We start from the raw sequence: 18,124 nt of genomic DNA on the forward strand, positions 1-18,124 counted from the left end.
TAGTAGTTATCTCTTATCAAGCTGTAATGTTCATAACTGGAATGTAAGCTCCATAAAAGCAGTATTTGGTAGATACTATGCTTGTATTTATTGAGTAAATTGTGTATGTCTGGACATTAGAATTCAGCCAGCCAACCTGTAGGATAATTAAGACTACAGGTCTTACACAGAGCTGTGGCGTGCACAGCTTTGTGTAGAGTAGGGCCTGAGCGGGGCCACTGTGTTGCACAGTTCTTAGGGCAGTGCATCATTCAGATCCCTGGCAAACAGTAAGAGATGGAAGGGAAGTTTCTAGTTCTGTTGTTTGAATAGTCACTTATAATGGTTTTATTTATGTGCTAAAATAAAAGTGTAAATCAGCAGCTGTTTAGGTTCTATTCTGCCGTAAAGCTAATGGTTGAACTTTAAAAATTGAACTCTTATGTGTAGAGAAATATTTTTTTGATAGAGGAAGTGTTGATTTATTTTTAGACATTATAAGTATTTCTCACACACTGTGTTTGTATTTTTGGTTTTAGGAGAAGGACAGGTCGGGCCAAGAGAGTTCTCTCACTTTTCCCTAAAGTGGAGAAAAGTTTAGAACTTTGAGTTTTTCTTCTAAGCATTTAACATAAATGAAGTTTCCCAGGTATTAAGAAGGTAAAAAGGTCCTGAGGTAGAAATTACAAAATACCACTTAAAGAGGCTTAAAAGCAAGAACGAAATATAGAAGCTTAAAAATAGGCCCACTCTAAGAACCCCCTCCTCTTTGTCCTCACTTCTAAAGTGAAGTGATAACTGCTCCCAGGCTTAGACCTGCAGGAGAGCTTAGATGTTAATTTAGTTCAGTGCCTTCAAGAGAAAGGACCAAAAGGAGGCCCTGCAGATCAACTCTTACGATGTTTTGTTTTTCAATTTCTCTGGCTAAGATGTTACAGAAAAACCCAAACGAAGTTTTGGGCCAACCCAGCATTTCTCCCAACCCCCTGTCTCCCAAGATTGTGGAGTTAGAGAAGTCTGGTATGAATGTGGATGTAAAGAGCAATAGAAGACTGAGAGAAGGGAAGAAATGCTTTGTAAAATGTTTACTGAGACTCCAGAATACAATGTTTTGATCAGTAGTCTGTCCTAAGAGAAGCTGTGATCTTTTAGGAAAAAAAAAAGAGCCTCTGGTAAAAACTACCCTTTTTTTTTTTTTTTTTTTTTTTTTTTTTTTTTTACAGGCTCCGGACACACAGGCTCAGCGGCCATGGCTCACGGGCCCAGCCGCTCCGCGGCATGTGGGATCTTCCTGGACCGGGGCACGAACCCGTGTCCCTTGCATCAGCAGGCAGACTCTCAACCACTGCACCACCAGGGAAGCCCTACCCTTTATTTTTTAAATATTTACTAGAGGAAAATGTCAGAAATCTTAAATTGGAGCAGTGGCAAAGATATGACATAGGATAGGCTGTGGTTGGGAAAACCTGCAGTTCTCATCCAGAGCAGATGGGGCTTGTGGCCCGAGAACAGTAGGATATTAGTTCTGTTTAGGTGGTATCTGCTGAAGCTAGATCCTGATTTTAGAATGGAGATCAGATTATAAGGGAATTGAATTTAAAAGTCAGTGGAACTCACTCTCGTGGTTTCTTCACAGTGTTTTCTTAACTTTTCTTCATTGACTTGCATCCTCTCTGACCTTTGGCGTTTATACTCCAACCCAAGCTGAATGGTTGATTTGTCATTTTTCTCTCTTGTAAGTCCTGTGAGTTGTACCTTTTCTTTTTTCCTTGTCAGTCCAGTTTATTAATGATGACCTCTCTTGCCTTTTATAGTATATGCTAATCTTTTTTGGCCTAGGATGTCAGTATATAATATGTAGTTCGCACAGCACTGCTGACTTTTTAAGTTCTCTTCTTTCCTCATTTTCAAATTCAGGCCTCAACTTAGTTACTAAGGCTAAGCAAAAATCTTATCCTTAAGTGCAGTGAGTAGAAAGGACCTCACACTGGAAGTAAGAAAACGAGGTGGAGCCCCAGCTCTGCCTCAGATTTGCCTAGAGAACCTGGACCAGTGACTTAATATTTCTGAATTTCAAAGACCTCATTGTCAACTAAAGAAGGTGGATGAGTTTATTTCTAAGACCTCTGTAGATTTTAACATTATTCAACTAAAAATTAACAGCCGTAAATGGATTTAGTTCTTTCAGAGAGTTGTATCTGCTGCCATTAACGCCATGCAGAAGAATGCAGAAAGAGGATTGGTTTCCCAGTTGAACTTGTTTAGGAGCAAGCACTGCAGCTGCCCTTGCTTGATTCATGAAAGGCCATGTGCTCTTGGGGGTTTTTGTTTGTTTGCTTTGCTTTGTTTTAATAAAGGGGACATGGCATGAGGATGTACTCAGGAATTATAAATATTAAGTACTCAAGCATTTCCATGGTATGCATGGCAGCATATCCTTAAGTATTCTGTGGCAAAATCAGAATGGTCACATCCTAAAACCTAGGAAAGTTGGTTTTCCATTTTTAGGAATAGATCCCTCCCCAGTCCCTTACCAATGCTACTCAGTCTACCAGATCAGCTGGCTGTACATGTTTATCTCACTCTAGTGTTTACTTTGTTATCTCTTAACCCTTCTCCTTCCTCCCAGCCTCTACCTCATTTCCAAAGCCAGTCGACTGCACTGTCATCCGATCTTGTGTTCATAGGGCTCATCTTTAAAAAAGATAAGTTAGATGAGGGGCTGGACCTTAAGTAAGTGGCCCCAAGTAGGAAAGACGCAAGTGTGTGCCCTGAGACCCATCTACATTGACAGTTATGAAACTGAAGCATTGCCACCTACAGCTAACAGGTTCAGGGCTCTTGTAGATCCTTTTTCCTTGCCACACCTCCTCTTTCTTCCTGACCTCCTTGTGCTACACTCTGCTAGACTGCTTAGTCCTTGCTGCTTTGACTAGACTTTCTGGATTTGGTACCTTATCATCTTAGATCTTAGATGGCTGCCTCTCCTGACTTACAAAGTTTGATTCCAAGTCTTCACTCTTTCTGGAGAGTTCTGTCTTGTTATCCTCTGTTGGAACTCTTTCTAGGAACCTTTCACAAAAGCCCCTTTGGAATTAAATTGTGTTTGCCTGGCCATTGTGCACATTAGCATAAGTAATTGACATTAAGAAAATCCAACTCCCTTGACTGCGAGCCCACCTGCTTTGAATTGTCTGAGAAGTTTGGTGACACCACTAAGAATCTGTGGTTTCACTTTCCACATCTTCTGCTTGATCTGGTTTCGTCACAGTTCAGAGTCCACTCTGAAGTTTGTAGTACCTGGAAAATGCTTCATCCTGGGTCTTGCTGGAAGAATAGCCGTGTCTTGTCTTTCTGTTTGTTTATTTGTTTTAACTCTGTAATCCTTCAGTTCTTCAGTTTTCTGAGGAAGAGATGGTATATGACTTGGCCACAACTTAATTATGGATCCACTAGTGCTCATGGAGGGCTAGGGAATTCCCTTTTAAGCTAAGGCCACCTTTATCTTGTTAACATTCCCATGTATGCCATGAACCTCTGCCTTAGGATTATCTGGGTTCTGCATTTTCCCCATGACCCTCTAAGCTGACTACCCTTCTCTCCCCGAGGCTGTAGGGATCTCCTGTCCCAAGACAGGGGCCTCAGATGCTGTTCCAGTAGATCTCCATCTACTCCTACAAGAGCTGCAATGTCAGAGACAGAAAGCTTAGCAAAAGCATGTAGTTATGAAGACACCAGCAGAGAGGTACACAGCACCTAGTCCACTGACCTAAAGTGTGGTCAGTTTAGGGTACAGCATATTTGATGGGATTTAATTCTATAGTTAAATGTACAAACCAGTCCTCTAAAAGAGCAGAGATAGAGAGATGGCTCCTCCACTCTGAAGATTCAGGCCACTACTGATATTCCTCCCGGCCAGGCACAGTGTCTGTGTCTCTCTCTCTCTCTCTCTCTGTTTCTCTCTTTTAAAGCAGATTCAACAAGCTATGCCGCAGGGTATATTTGCTGAGCTATGGCTGAGGGATCACCAACAAGAATCATGAGGCACAACGACTTCAGGCCCCACTTGGCGTTGCGCTTATATCCTGGAAAGACCTAAAGATCCTTTGTGGGGGCTAGGACTTGGCGGTCCATTATTATCGAGGCTCTACAGCACGGTACTGGGGTCGTTGAAAATGTGTTTTGTTGTACTTGGCTTTCCAAGCCCAGATCCGAGAAGCTGTCTAGTGCTCTGTTAGACCTTCGTGTGGGTCAGAGGGCTATGGCAGTGGCCACTGCCAATTCCTTCCCAGCTGACATGAAAATTTTTTCTGTGGATTTGATTCCAAACCTTTCCCTACCTCCTAATCACATTTTTATCCTCATTTTGGTTAGTGTACTCACTGTAATTCTCTCAGTAGACTCAAGGCTACAAGTGCGGTTAGGTCATGTTGCTCGTTCACGTAGCCTCTTAGGATACTCTTCTGGATTAGAATCCTAGATTCATTTCACATTCTGATTTTGCATCATTGTCACCCACTTGCTCCCTGACTGATATATCTTGAGGGAGAAAGTAGATCAGACACTCAAGTGTGCTTTCTGGAAACCTAGTAGCGTTACTGAACTTCCTCCATGACGAATATAGTTACAGATCTTGGCCTCCTACTGCAGATATTTTGATAGACTATGACCTGTAGTCTGAAGGGAATATACTTCCAGATAGTCCTACTGTTTTATATCCTAAATCAGGAGAAAAGTTTTCCAGCCACCTATAGCTATCCTCCAGCCCAAAGTGTCAGCCACCACACCCCCGAGAAACTTGAGAGAAAGCTCAAAGCTCCACTCCATGTTGCAGTGACTGACCACTAACATAGTTCTCCAGTGTCCTCTGGCCTGAGCCAGAACATTCTCTGGTAAGGTCATTAATGGCCACTTCCCAGCCTATAGTAAAACTCCCATTCTTGACAATGGATGTTTTCCCTACTTAACCTTTTGTGCTTATTTCACTCTGTTTGCCTTAAGCCCGATGGCTGTGTCAGCTCTTTCTGACATGGATTCAAGTGGCATAGCACTTGAATAGTTAATTGCACTTGCTTGTTCAACGCTGTAAGTTTGGTGGGAACAAGGGCTCTGTCTCCCGCATTGTATCTTCCAGTTTTAAAACCATGCCTAGCACTCAGTGGACAGTCAGATATTTGCTGAATAGGTAAATGCGGGTATGTAAATAGGAGCTGTGCCCTGTTTGCCCTTCCTTGCCTACTCCCTGATTTTGTCCCCCTGTCCTGCACCATCTCCAGCCTTGCTGTCCCCCTGTCCTGCACCATCTCCAGCCTTGCTTCCCATGTCACTTCTGAACAACAGGATAGTTTTGCCCAAACAGACTAACACAGTTTTTATTTACCTGACTGCAAAGAATTGGAGGTAAAATAATCATTGCTCTATCCTCTCATTTTACTGAAGGCCCAGAGAGGTCAATTGAGTTGCTCAGAAGCATAGAGCGAGTCTGTACGCCTACATGATTGCTACACCTGTCCTGTGCCTTGGCAGAGTTACATCTTTGGTTAGATGTGGCCGGTCAATATTAAATTTTGTCCCCCTGTCCTGCACCATCTCCAGTCTCTTCTAACCAGCCTTGCTTCCCATGTCACTTCTGAACAACAGGATAGTTTTGCCCAAACAGACTAACACAGTTTTTATTTACCTGACTGCAAAGAATTGGAGGTAAAATAATCATTGCTCTATCCTCTCATTTTACTGAAGGCCCAGAGAGGTCAATTGAGTTGCTCAGAAGCATAGAGCGAGTCTGTACGCCTACATGATTGCTACACCTGTCCTGTGCCTTGGCAGAGTTACATCTTTGGTTAGATGTGGCCGGTCAATATTATCCAGAAGTCTCTTTCAAGTCTTTCCCATGCCCAGGTTTCTTAAGCACCAGAAGCCAGTCTAATAGTATTTCTCAGTTCTTGGAGAGTAATCATGTGTCCCTGTCTCTGCCCCAGCCCCCATCACTTTATTTTCTGATAATGTAGTTACACTCAGTACAGGCAGCTGTTTCTCCCAAGTTATCCCTTCTTATTCTCAAGTAAAATTTATTTCCCAAGCCACTGGGAAGGAGCTTTCAGACTTCTGCATCTAGCTATCCAGTGCCTAAGACTTTTGCCCCAAGTTTTAATTTCCTTCCCATGCTAAAGGTCCTGGTTTGGCCTTGTCTTTTTCAAGAACAGTGGCTAGTCCTTGATTGAAGTAACCTGTCAGTCTACCAGTCTTTGACAGTTGCTGTAGCACAAAAGATTAGATAACTTGGAAAACACTATAATCCCAAACAAATAGTAATAAGGTCCTAACTAGTTTATTGGACTGAGACTAGTAAAGAAATGAATATAAGGCGTACAGTGCAAAATCACTTGATTGGGTGTTCAGGAAGAGATGGAGTCAAAATTAGCACAAATGTAGTGCCTGGGTGACTGGGAGAATAATAACACTATCAGAGCGACAGACAGATGTAGAGAAAGAGCAGGCTTAGGGAGGGAAGATAAACTCAGCGTGGGACATAATGAGTTAGACGTTCCACCAAACATTGTGGAACTTATGTTTGTGTTTAGCAGGCAGTTGGAAATATGAAGCTAGAGGTCAGGAAAGAGAATTACCCATATCAAGCTGATTTTGATGTCACAGCACTGCCATTTAAGTAGAGTAAGGATGAACAGAGCTTTGGGACACGTCCATTTAAGGAAGGGAAGGGGTGAGAGGTCTGTAGCTTAAAGAGGTTAATGTTTGGGCACTTATGTCTTTTAAATAGGAGTGGGAATGGGAGGTGGGGCAGGCTGAGGAAGAAGATCCAGTGGCGTAGGGCAGAGTAAAGATGCAAGAAAGGGGTGGGGGAGGGGGCAGGGCTTTGAGCTGTAAGTACCCAGCTTCAACAACACAGGAGTGAAGAAGAGAGGTATGGAGACACGTTAATGAGAAGGGGGAAGTTGAGGCAACTTGTGTCCCAGAAAGAAAGCAATGTCCCTGCAAAAATGAGGTGAGCTCAGAGGGACTGAGGGTGTGAGGGAGGTAGGGAGCGTTAGAGGTAGGAGGTAAACATCCTAAGGAGTGTGGGAGTCTCCTGCAGGGGAGTGCAAGGCTGGCGGGCCCTCGGTGAGGACTCCACTGAGGGGGGATGGCGTACCCTGAGAGACCAGGCAGCCAGGTTTGGTGGTTTTTCTACTGTAATACCAGCAGTTTGGGATCTGAAGCAGGAATGAGTTATGGGAGGACAGTGGAAAGGAATCTAATATGTGGAGTATCTGAGCAGGGCATCCAGGTGAGAAAGAAAGGCATATGAGGGTCCGATAGATAGGCAGACGTTCCGGGGCTGGAAGTGACAATGAGGACAGAGGGTGGATGTGCATAAAGGTAACGGTGAGATTAGGTTTGGTCTGGAGTGAGAAATAGATCAATATGTAAGTTTTCTTCAGCCACCTTGGAACCTGCAAATCACTATGTTTTTAAAAAATGACCATTCCTTCTGCCCTACAACTGCAGTGTGGTTCTCTGTTCCTAATAGTCGGTAATCTTCTCTCAGGCACTGTTCATTTCAACTCTGTTTTCTTCTCTTCCCACTCGGCTTGAACATCCTGAGATTTCTCACCCTCTCCTGTTCTGAGGTCAGCCTTTAACTCCTCTCATTTTAGTCTAGGGCAGTGACCCTCAACCTTGGCTGCACACTGGACTCTAACTGAGGAGCTTTTTAAAAAAATACAGGTGCCTAGGCCCCGCCACAGAGAATCTGATTTAATTGGCCTGGGACTTTGTTAAACTCCACAGGTGATCTTCCTACATGTTCCCCCAGCCAGGTGTTCTCCCAGGTGAAAGTAATGACTCCCATTAATGTGTTGCCCACACTGGGAACTACCTGATGAGCACAGGACTGCTCTAACCAGGGCAGTGTTACAAGCATGGCTGAGCATAAGGACTCCAGAGTCAGATGCCTGGATTCCTGTCTCAGCTCCGTGATCCTAAGCAAACTCTGGATTATCTAGAATCTTCAATTTCCTAATGTGCTGATGGGGAATAATAATGCCTACAAAAGGCTTAAGTCACATAATGTAACATGCTTATTAGCACAATGCCTGGCACGTAGAAGTACTCAACAAATAATAGTTGTTTTTGTTAATATTTGTGTTTTGATAGCATTAGCATTTTTTCTTAATATGCTATATTTCCGTAGGACCACACAAATTAAACTTAATTTCTTCCACACACTATTTTGTATCTATGCATTGTTTAATGAAGGAAAATCGTAGGCTATCTTGTTTTTAAATTTTAAAAAAATAATAAATCTTCATGATTGTAATGATTACATGTAGCAGGACTTGGTGCTACAGTGAAAGTTGGCAAGGATTACTTTTCTAAATATTTAGCTTCATTTCCACTTGCTTGGGAAGAAAGTAGCCACAGGGTGGCTCTGTCAGAAACCCACAGATTTCTTTTCATAAGGGCTGAGTGTGGACCATGATTTTTCAAGAAACTCACTCTGGCAGGAGAAACTCTGGCAGGAACCTGCCCAATGGTGGTTCAGTCGTATCTTGCTTTTTCTCAATACTGTTTATGCAACACCTCGGCAATATTTATCACATGTAATTATTGTTTTAAGTGTCTTTAAAAATAAATGAAGAAACATAATCTGCCCATAAGCCTGTCATTCAGTCTGGCAGGTTCTTGGTGGGGTAGCCCTACCTTTCTGATGAGCTGCCTGCCCCCACTGCAGAATGATTGTTCCAGAGGCAAAAACTCTTGCTGAAAACATTAACTTAAAATGGACATTAACATACTTGCATTTACAAGCAGTGAAGTTTGTCATCTTCGTGTTGTTATTTATGCAGCATTAACCTTTTTCTCCAGATCATTGAGACTGAAAATATGATGGACCGAATTGTGACTGGCTTGTCTGAGTCTAGTGTCAAGGTGCGGTTAGCTGCCGTCAGGTATGAGCTTTAAATGGCCTGAATAAAAATCCTTTGCCGTGTGTTTAACCTGTGTCCTTTCCGGACCTTCACCGAGTAAGCACAGAATCCAAATGTTACTTGAAAGTATTCTCAGGTGAATTCATACAGTGCGTAACACTGTTTAACAGAGAAGCTAGCCTGAAAAGCCTGTGAAGTCCTGAAGTAGTTGAATTAACGATGTCTGTAGATAAACTTGAAGTGTATATTAGTAATTGTGCAATGCCAAGCGGTGTGTTTGAAAAGTAAAAGTTTCGGCTTCTTGTGAAGCTAATTTTGATTATTCTTTGTAGATGTTTGCACAGTTTATCTAGATCTGTGCAGCAGCTTCGAACCAGTTTCCAGGATCACGCCGTGTGGAAACCTTTAATGAAGGTAAGAAGAAAGCAGCAAGTCCACACCTATTCCCACCGAGCCTTTAGTGTGTGAGGTAGCTGACAGCACTCTGTGGTCTAGGAGTGTATCTGATTTTTATGTTAAAGCGTTTTGAACATTTATCTCCTCAGATGTGAGGTTTTAAGCCTCTTTAGAACGTGCAGAATGTATTTCTGAGGTCAGCATCTCGTGTGTGACAGGGGAAGTACATGCCTGGCTTTCTTTCATTAAATGAAACTCTAGTTACTCATCTGATCTCCCTGTGTGTCTAGTATTACACTTTAGACTTATATGCAGAGTCATCTTTGTAATTTTTAATTATAAAAAGGAAAGGAATCAGCCATTTACAGATATAACCTGCTCTTAGTCTTTTGGCAATCCCTGGATATTTTTTAAAACAATTATTACTTCCTGCCTCTCTATTCCAGAATGACTTCTTTGTTAAGACCTAAAGGTCTTTCCTTGAGGGCCAAAAAAAAAAGAAAAAGGTGGTTTAGGTCAAATAATTATCTGAATTGAGACTTAGAATATGCACAGGTTGCTACTAATAATGTTATCCCTGATACAGTATAGAACCACAGGTCAACTTAGTCTCACCATCTTTTTTCTTTTTTTTAAGTAACTATACACCTTGCATTTAATCAACAGATTCATTTGTTTAAGCTTTTGGGTTTTTGTTTTGCTTTTTAGTATCTACTGTGAAAGCCTCTGGGGCACAGTAAGTCTACCAAGACTTTTTACTGCAGAGCTCTTGCCCCCAGCTTAAAGCCTCAGGTTATAATAGAGGCATAAGTATGGTAGAAATAGTTGGGGGAGGCTTCAGGCAGGAAGATTACAAAGTAGCTTTGAATGCAAAAGGAAGTCAGGAGGGTTTTCCAGAGAGGAGTAGCGTGAACAGAAGCATTACGCTCTCCTTAGTAAAGGGATTTTACTGTTGCCACTCCTGCTTGTTCTTAGATTGCACCTTTTTCATAGCAGCTTAATCTTGATGTATTGATTCTGTCCATTCAAAACAATTTTCTTAAACATATCACTTTAACTTTTTTTTTTTTTTGGCTGCGTTGGGTCTCCGTTGCTGTGTGGGGGCTTTCTCTAGTTGCAGCGAGCGGGGGCTACTCTTCGTTGCGGTGCACAGGCTTCTCACTGCGGTGGCTTCTCTTATCGCGGAGCACGGGCTCTAGGCGCGTGGGCTTTAGCAGTTGTGGCACGTGGGCTCCAGTAGTTGTGGCACGTGGGCTCAGTAGTTGTGGTTTGCGGGCTCTAGAGCACAGGCTAAGTAGGTGTGGCGCGTGGGCTTAGTTGCTCCGCGACATGTGGGATCTTCCCGGACCAGAGCTTGAACCCGTGTGCCCTTCATTGGCAGGCGGATTCTTAACCACTGTGCCACCAGGGAAGTCCCCATTCAAGATTTTTAAAAGTGCTCTCCTGTTTCCCAAAATAACTTCCAAATATTTTCTCTGGAGACATTTTCTCTGATTGCTCAGCTTGGTACCCCTCTCTCATATGGATCAGAAAGAAGCAACATATGGTTTTTGACTAGTTCTACCTGGACAAAGGTCTGGTGAGCAGTCTAAAAGGATTTTGAGCATTTGGTTACATGTGGGTATAATTACTATCAAACTACTACTATGTTGCACATTTAAAGTATAGTATTAAAAGCCTGGAAGTAAATGAGTGATTTATTTCAGATACTTTTAGGTTTCTCTTAGTTCAGAGGCTGTTTGCATGTCTATTGATTCTTTTTCCACGTTTTTAAATGTTGGTTAGCAAACCACAAGAGAGTAGACATTTGATTTTAGCTAAAACTTTTATTTGTGATTATTTTTTGTTCTTATTTTGGTGAAATTCTGTTTGGTCAGTGTCAGATGTCAACTTCTGAATTTCACATGTTATATCTTATACTGTAGTGAGTAAATGCTTTTAAGAATTTCAGAGAATCTTCTGTTTTAATTTATTATGTAATTTGAAAATGAAACTTACAAAAGCAGATTAATCTCTAAAACAATAAATAATACTTTAAAAAGTGAATCATGTCAAGCAAAGCGACTTTTTAAAACAAGTAATAGCCATTTATTAATGTTTCTTTTAAAAGTTACACATCTTTAAAGTCATTTTTTTCTTCTTAACAAAACACAGAATGCCCCTCCCCAAAAAATACCCTGCTCTGAATTCATATGATTGCAAATTCCCCAGCACATAGACCAGAAACAAAGCAACCTTTTAAAAGCCTTGATAGGCGCTCACTTATTTCAGTCAATGATTCTAAGTAGTATAATTTTGGAAAATGATTGTTTGTCTTAATTCAAAAGCATTCATTGAGCACCCACTTTGTGCAATGCCATTTAGTTGATACAGGCCTGGATAAATTAGACTATAGATATTATTATAGATTATTCCTTCAAGAAGCTTAAATTTGTTAGTAGGAAAAGAGGTTGGCAGGGCTGCACAAAGAATTTGAAAGTGAACAGTAGTAAGAGAGGTCACAGACAGTAGCAGTGGGCACTCAGGGGAGGATAGGATGACTTCTGATTGGAAGGGCTCCAAGGAGGCTTCTGGAATGGGACAGCCTTAAGGCATGGATAGAGTATATACCAGAGAGACATAGGAAGGGCATGGCAAAGGAAGGGAAGGGTGAAAAGGGTGTTAAAGTGGGTTGTGGCACACACAGAGATCAGCCTGCTTCGTATATGAGATGTGATCTTTATCAACTAGCTAATGATTCACAGAAGAGTTAAAACACAGTATCTTAGGAGAACTGCTTCCATTTTGTAATTCTTGCTTGTTTTTAACTTGGAAACCTCAGACTTGATTTAGCTGATAATATATTTAACTCTCTGAATTTTTTGTGATGATCCATTTCCATTTGCCTAACTAGAGCTCCTAGGATTACTTTTGGGATCATAAACCTCATCCTGGTCTGATTCCAAATGCAAAGGATTTATTTGAAGTGGATATTGCGTATACGTGGTAGTGTTTTTGAAGCCTTCTCTCTTAGAATCTAGAAAGAGGAGGTTCTGATAATAGCTAATGGCAATGAACCTTTGTCATCATGCTGTGTTGTTTTCTGAGTTGAGTAAGAGTCCATGGCAGTTAGTTTGCTGTATAACTGCTATGTACCTGACAACAATTATGGCAGTAAGTTACCTTTTTTAAAACCTTATTTATATAACCGTTACTGTGTGACAATTACTGTTGTAAAATCTTTTCAAATATTAATTTTCACATAAACTCTATGAAGCAGACACTATTATTATCCCCATTTCATAACCAAGGAATTCATACACCTAGTTAGTGGTTAAGCTGAAATTTGCACTCAAGCATTCTGTGTTCTTAACTGTGATGCTATGCCGCTTCCCTTATTATTCACCAAATCACATTTAATCTTAAATAGTCCCATCAAGGAAGTGTTATTTTCCTCAATTTGAAGGCTCAGAGAGGTTAAGAAATGTGCTTAAGTTCACACGTCTAGTAAGTGGAGGAGTGAGGGTTGGAACCAGGACTGTGTGATTCCAGTCCTGAGAACCAGTTCCCCACCTTGCCCTGCCTGAGTAGTGGCTTGATCCATCCATGTTCCTAGTCAAACAAGTCTTTCCAGAGACATCAGAAAGTCTCAGGTCCTCGGGCAATTCTGTGGTTTCATAAGTGGCCTGAATATGGTGGAGTAAATTGGGTTAACTTGCCCTAAAACAGTTCTGTGGTCTTCAAACTTTTTACATAGAGCACCCACTCCCTGACTTGTGTCTATCTCCTTTTCCATGTAGCAGCCCCCATCCTGGAAGTGGGGCTGTAGCTTCTTCTCCAGCAAGATAGATGTGAGGGCCTTAGTCAGTCATAATGACAGCACTATGTAAAGTTTCACTCGATGTCAAGTGGATCTTTCCTATCTCTCCAATATGAGAAATCAGTTTGAAAGATAAATTGTTTTTGTTCTCATTTATTCTTGTGATCTTACCCCATGGTTGCAAACCATTAATAGTATCTTTTATTTTTAATCCCACAGGTTTTACAAAATGCACCAGATGAAATCCTAGTAGTAGCATCTTCCATGTTATGTAATCTTCTTCTTGAATTTTCTCCAAGTAAAGAGGTTAGTGTTGATTTTCTCTTCCTAGATGACTTTTAGTTTAGTTTTAGTTAAATAGTTTTCACAGTAGTTGTTTAGTTAAATAGTTTTTTAACTATTTAACTAGAGTTTAGTTAAATAGTTTTCACAGTAGTTGACATTGAAATTTGAGGATTGGTGCTTAAAAGCTATTTCTGAATTGTTTGGTTTGGGGGTGCGTATTAAATCATTTAAAAATATGATTATCATTTCCTCTTATCCCTTTTCTGCCTGGCATATGAAGTGTATTTAAAAGATATTACAGCTTGCAGTCAATCTAAACTGCCTACAACTGCAAATGTAGGAAATAATTACACAAGTAATAGACTATTTTCAAATTATATGTACTAAAGAATACATTAAGACCCAATTTTGTAAACCAGGATTACAGGTCATTTCAAGAGATAACTGCTGGCGTTGGAAAATAATCTTTTTAATTTTTAATGTTAATGGTAGTTGTTTAGGGAAGGATTACATTTGGGGATTTTTTTCCCCCTTCTTTTATGCATTTTATAAATTGTTTGAGCATGCATTATTTTTATAATAGGGAAATGGAAATAAACTTTAATAAAGGAGGGGGGAAACCTTACAGATACAGTTTTATCATGTTAAAATATCCCTGACCTGCCCAATCGTGAACTAGATTTAGACACCATCCATTATTAAGTACATCTAGTCGTCCCATTTTGATGAATGTCTTTCTGCATTGTAACACCTTCAGGCTTTTGACTGTTAGGAAGACATTACTAACAAGGTGGAGATTCAGAGACAATTATTCAGCAAGCAGAAATCTTGGAACGAAAAGGGAGAAACAACTTCCTTCAGTTGTTCTGAAGGAAGGGGAAGGCGAGATAGGATACCAGAGCTTTTGTCTGTTCCTCTGCCCTGGTGGTGGGGGTCTCGGCTGAGGATGATCTGGTTGCAGTCAGTGCAACACTTTTAATCATCCTGAACAGCTCTTATGTTGCCTCAGATCCACCTTCAGAATATTTAGGGTCTAGTTAGAAAGTAAGTTAGATGAAGTCAGGTATAGGATCGTTAATATGATTGATTTTTTAATATTAAAAATAAACTGGACTCTTAACTGGAAGGGAAGGAAATGGTATAAGACCATTTATTGGGCCAGTTGACAAAATGGGAATATGGATTATAGATTCAGAAAAAGTATTGTTGTAATGTCAGTTTCTCTGAATTTGGTAAGTGTTCTTTGGTTATCTAAGAGAATATCCTTGTTCTTAGGAAATACTCATTGAAGTATTAAGGGTAAAGTGGCATGATGCCTGCATTCTACTTTCACAGGGTTCAGAAAAAGATAAATAATGTGGATATGGGTGTGTAGAATGAGAGACATAATGATAAAACAAATATGGCAACGTTAAAAATTGGTGAATCTGGTATACAGATTGCCAACAAACACATGAAAGGATGCTCAGCATCACTAATCATTAGAGAAATGCAAATCAAAACTACAATGAAGTATCACCTCACACAGGTCAGAATGGCCATCATCAAAAAATCTACAAAGAGAGGGTGTGGAGAAAAGGAAACCCTCTTGCACTGTTGGTGGGAATGTAAACTGATACAGCCACTATGGAGAACAGTATGGAGGTTCCTTAAAAAACTACAAATAGAACTACCATATGACCCAGCAATCGCACTACTGGGCATATACCCTGAAAAAACCAAAATTCAAAAAGAGTCATGTACTACAATGTTCATTGCAGCTCTATTTACAATAGCCAGGACATGGAAGCAACCTAAGTATCCATCAACAGATGAATGGATAAAGAAGATGTGACACATATATACAGTAGAATATTACTGAGCCATAAAAGGAAACGAAACTGAGTTATTTGTAGTGAGGTGGATGGACCTAGAGTCTATTATACAGAGTGAAGTAAGAAAGAGAAAAACAAATACCATATGCTAGGGCTTCCCTGGTGGCGCAGTGGTTGAGAGTCCACCTGCTGATGCAGGGGACGCGGGTTCGTGCCCCGGTCCAGGAAGATCCCACATGCCGTGAAGCGGCTGGCCCCGTGAGCCATGGCCGCTGAGCCTGCGCATCCGGAGCCTGTGCTCCGCAACAGGAGAGGCCACAACAGTGAGAGGCCCGCATACCGCAAAAAATAACCGTATGCTAACACATATATATGGAGTCGGGGGTGGGGGGGGAAAGGTTCTGATGAACCTAGGGGCAGGACAGGAATAAAGACGCAGATGTACGAATGGACTTGAGGACACGGGGAGGGGGAAGGGTAAGCTGGAACGAAGTGAGAGAGTAACAGTGACATATGTACCCTACCAAATGTAAAATAGATAGCTAGTGGGAAGCAGCTACATGGCCCAGGGAGATCAGCTCAGTGCTTTGTGACCACCTAGAGGGGTGGGATAGGGAGGGTGGGAGGGAGATGCAAGAGGGAGGGGATATGGGGATGTATGTATACATATAACTGATACAGTTTGTCATATAACAGAAACTAACACAACATTGTAAAGCAATTACACTCCAATAAAGATGTTTTTAAAAATTGGTGAATCCGGGAGAATATATGGAAGTTCCTTATATTAGTCTTGCTATTTTATAAGTTTGAACCTATTTCAAAATAAAACTTTTTTAAAAATAACTGCACAATTTGTATATAAATCTGCATTGCTTAAGACATTTCTAGAATCCACTTGAAAGATGGCCTTCTAAGCATTTGTTAGTGATGGTACATCAGTCCTCTAAGGCTTGAATTTTTTAGAAACTATTTTCAGCCAAGTATCATAAGTTAAGTAGTCAGACTAACGCATGCTATTTTAGGTATAAAATGTGATATGACCATAAAAGTACAAGACTGTTTTGCTTGTATGATTGATAGATAGTCCTGAAAGTAGTTCTAAAAGATGAATTCTACAACATATTGATGAATAAGATTAGCAATTTGTAAGGAAGACAGTTCCATTCTAAACCAGCCATATTGCTTCATAGTCACAACTTGTAAAGGACACCTGAGACACATGCTGCATGAAGCAGGGGTGGCCCTCTCAGAGGAGGGTGAGAAGAATATGGATAGGTAATGGGATCATAAGGGTATGTGTGAAACGTACACAGAATTAGGGTATCTCCTGAGCCTTTCAGGACTGCAGAGAAAAAGGAAACAATAGGGTTTATTTTGGTTTTTGGATTTGTGAGAGAGTCATTGTTCTTGACCTTCTCAAGGTGATTTTTTTAAAAGATTTTTTTCCATCATTCTTATTCTTTTTGTTTGTTTTTTCATCTTTATTGGAGTATAATTGCTTTACAATGGTGTGTTAGTTTCTGCTTTATAACAAAGTGAATCAGTTATACATATACATATGTCCCCATATCTCTTCCCTCTTGCGTCTCCCTCCCTCCCACCCTCCCTATCCTACCCCTCTACGTGGACACAAACCACCGAGCTGATCTCCCTGTGCTATGCGGCTGCTTCCCACTAGCTATCTATTTTACCTCATACAGAGTGAAGTAAGTCAGAAAGAGAAAGACAAATACTGCATGCTAACACATATATATGGAATCTAAGAAAAAGAAAAATGTCATGAAGAACCTAGGGGTAAGACGGGAATCAAGGTGATCTTTATGGCTGCCTCACTGCCTGCTTTGTGAAGGTTGCTTGGAATTGGGTAAGAGTAGGAAAGAAATAGGAATCAGAGTGCCAGGGTATATATACACTTAGTAAACAAACTTGACTTTAAAACTGTTTTTCTCCTTTCCAATCACAGCCAATTTTAGAATCGGGAGCTGTAGAGCTACTTTGTGGATTAACCCAAAGTGAAAATCCTGCTTTACGAGTGAATGGAATTTGGGCTTTAATGGTATGTTTCACAAAGAGAAGGGAGCAGTTATCAAAGTTAAAACTAAAGAATGTGTTTTTGAAATGTCTATATATATAACTATAACTATATAACTATGAAGTCAGAGAACCATTTTTCCTTACAATTTTTTAAAATAAAATTTATTGAAATTGAAAATAGAGTAATTCTCCATGAATTTTTTAAACATAATTAGAGTAGTTATAATTCAATACTGTGTGTCAGACACTAAACTAGGTGTTTTATATTTGCTATCTCTAATTTTTATTTTACATTATATTGGTATATATCCACCTTACAATTGGGAAACTGGAACATAGAAGGTAAATGAATCATCTAAGGCCTCACAGCTAATAAATGATGGAAATGGGTTCTGAACCTGTCCCAAGCCCATATTCATCTCCCTGTACTGTGCTATATCTGCTGTCTTTTCACACAAACTTTGGATGGAAATAATCATCTTCCAAGAAAGCACTGAATGTAGTAGATTCACAGTTATTTTTCTCCTTAACTTACCAGCTTTTGGCACTTCTCTTTCTTGAAACTCTTTCCCAGGACTTAATTTTTTTTTTTTTTCACCTCCCTTTGTACTTAGCCTCCTTTTCAACCTCTTTCTCAGGGAACATTCCCCCGAGTTTCAGTTCCCAGTTTCTACTTCCCTTTACACTACAGTTTCAGGGACTTCATCTACTCTCATGGGTTCAACTCCCCCTAATAGTAGAGGTTGCTTTGGAATATACATATCCAGATGGAACTGTACCCTATTCACCAGGTCTATCACTTAAATGGCTAATGGGACTTCATTTGAGGGCTCCCTGACAAGCACAGTTTTAATGTTGAAAATTGAATTTATCCCACTCCTCAAATT

The 18,124-nt window shown here is 40.5% G+C and overlaps 1 protein-coding gene across 5 annotated transcripts in view; it reads left to right on the plus strand.

Annotated features, from left to right (window-relative positions):
- ARMC8 (armadillo repeat containing 8) overlaps positions 1 to 18,124 on the plus strand; it is a 105,218-nt gene that overhangs the window by 65,726 nt on the left and 21,368 nt on the right. For all 5 annotated transcript variants that reach the window (XM_024750754.1, XM_024750756.1, XM_024750752.1 and 2 more), the window contains 4 exons: positions 8,845 to 8,927; positions 9,239 to 9,320; positions 13,321 to 13,407; positions 17,167 to 17,259. In XM_024750754.1, the coding sequence (XP_024606522.1) occupies positions 8,845 to 8,927; positions 9,239 to 9,320; positions 13,321 to 13,407; positions 17,167 to 17,259 (345 nt within the window). The remainder of the gene's footprint in view (positions 1 to 8,844; positions 8,928 to 9,238; positions 9,321 to 13,320; positions 13,408 to 17,166; positions 17,260 to 18,124) is intronic.

The sequence above is a fragment of the Neophocaena asiaeorientalis genome, unplaced genomic scaffold (assembly GCF_003031525.2).
Source record: "Neophocaena asiaeorientalis asiaeorientalis breed wild unplaced genomic scaffold, Neophocaena_asiaeorientalis_V1.1 scaffold276, whole genome shotgun sequence".
Taxonomy (NCBI): domain Eukaryota; kingdom Metazoa; phylum Chordata; class Mammalia; order Artiodactyla; family Phocoenidae; genus Neophocaena; species Neophocaena asiaeorientalis.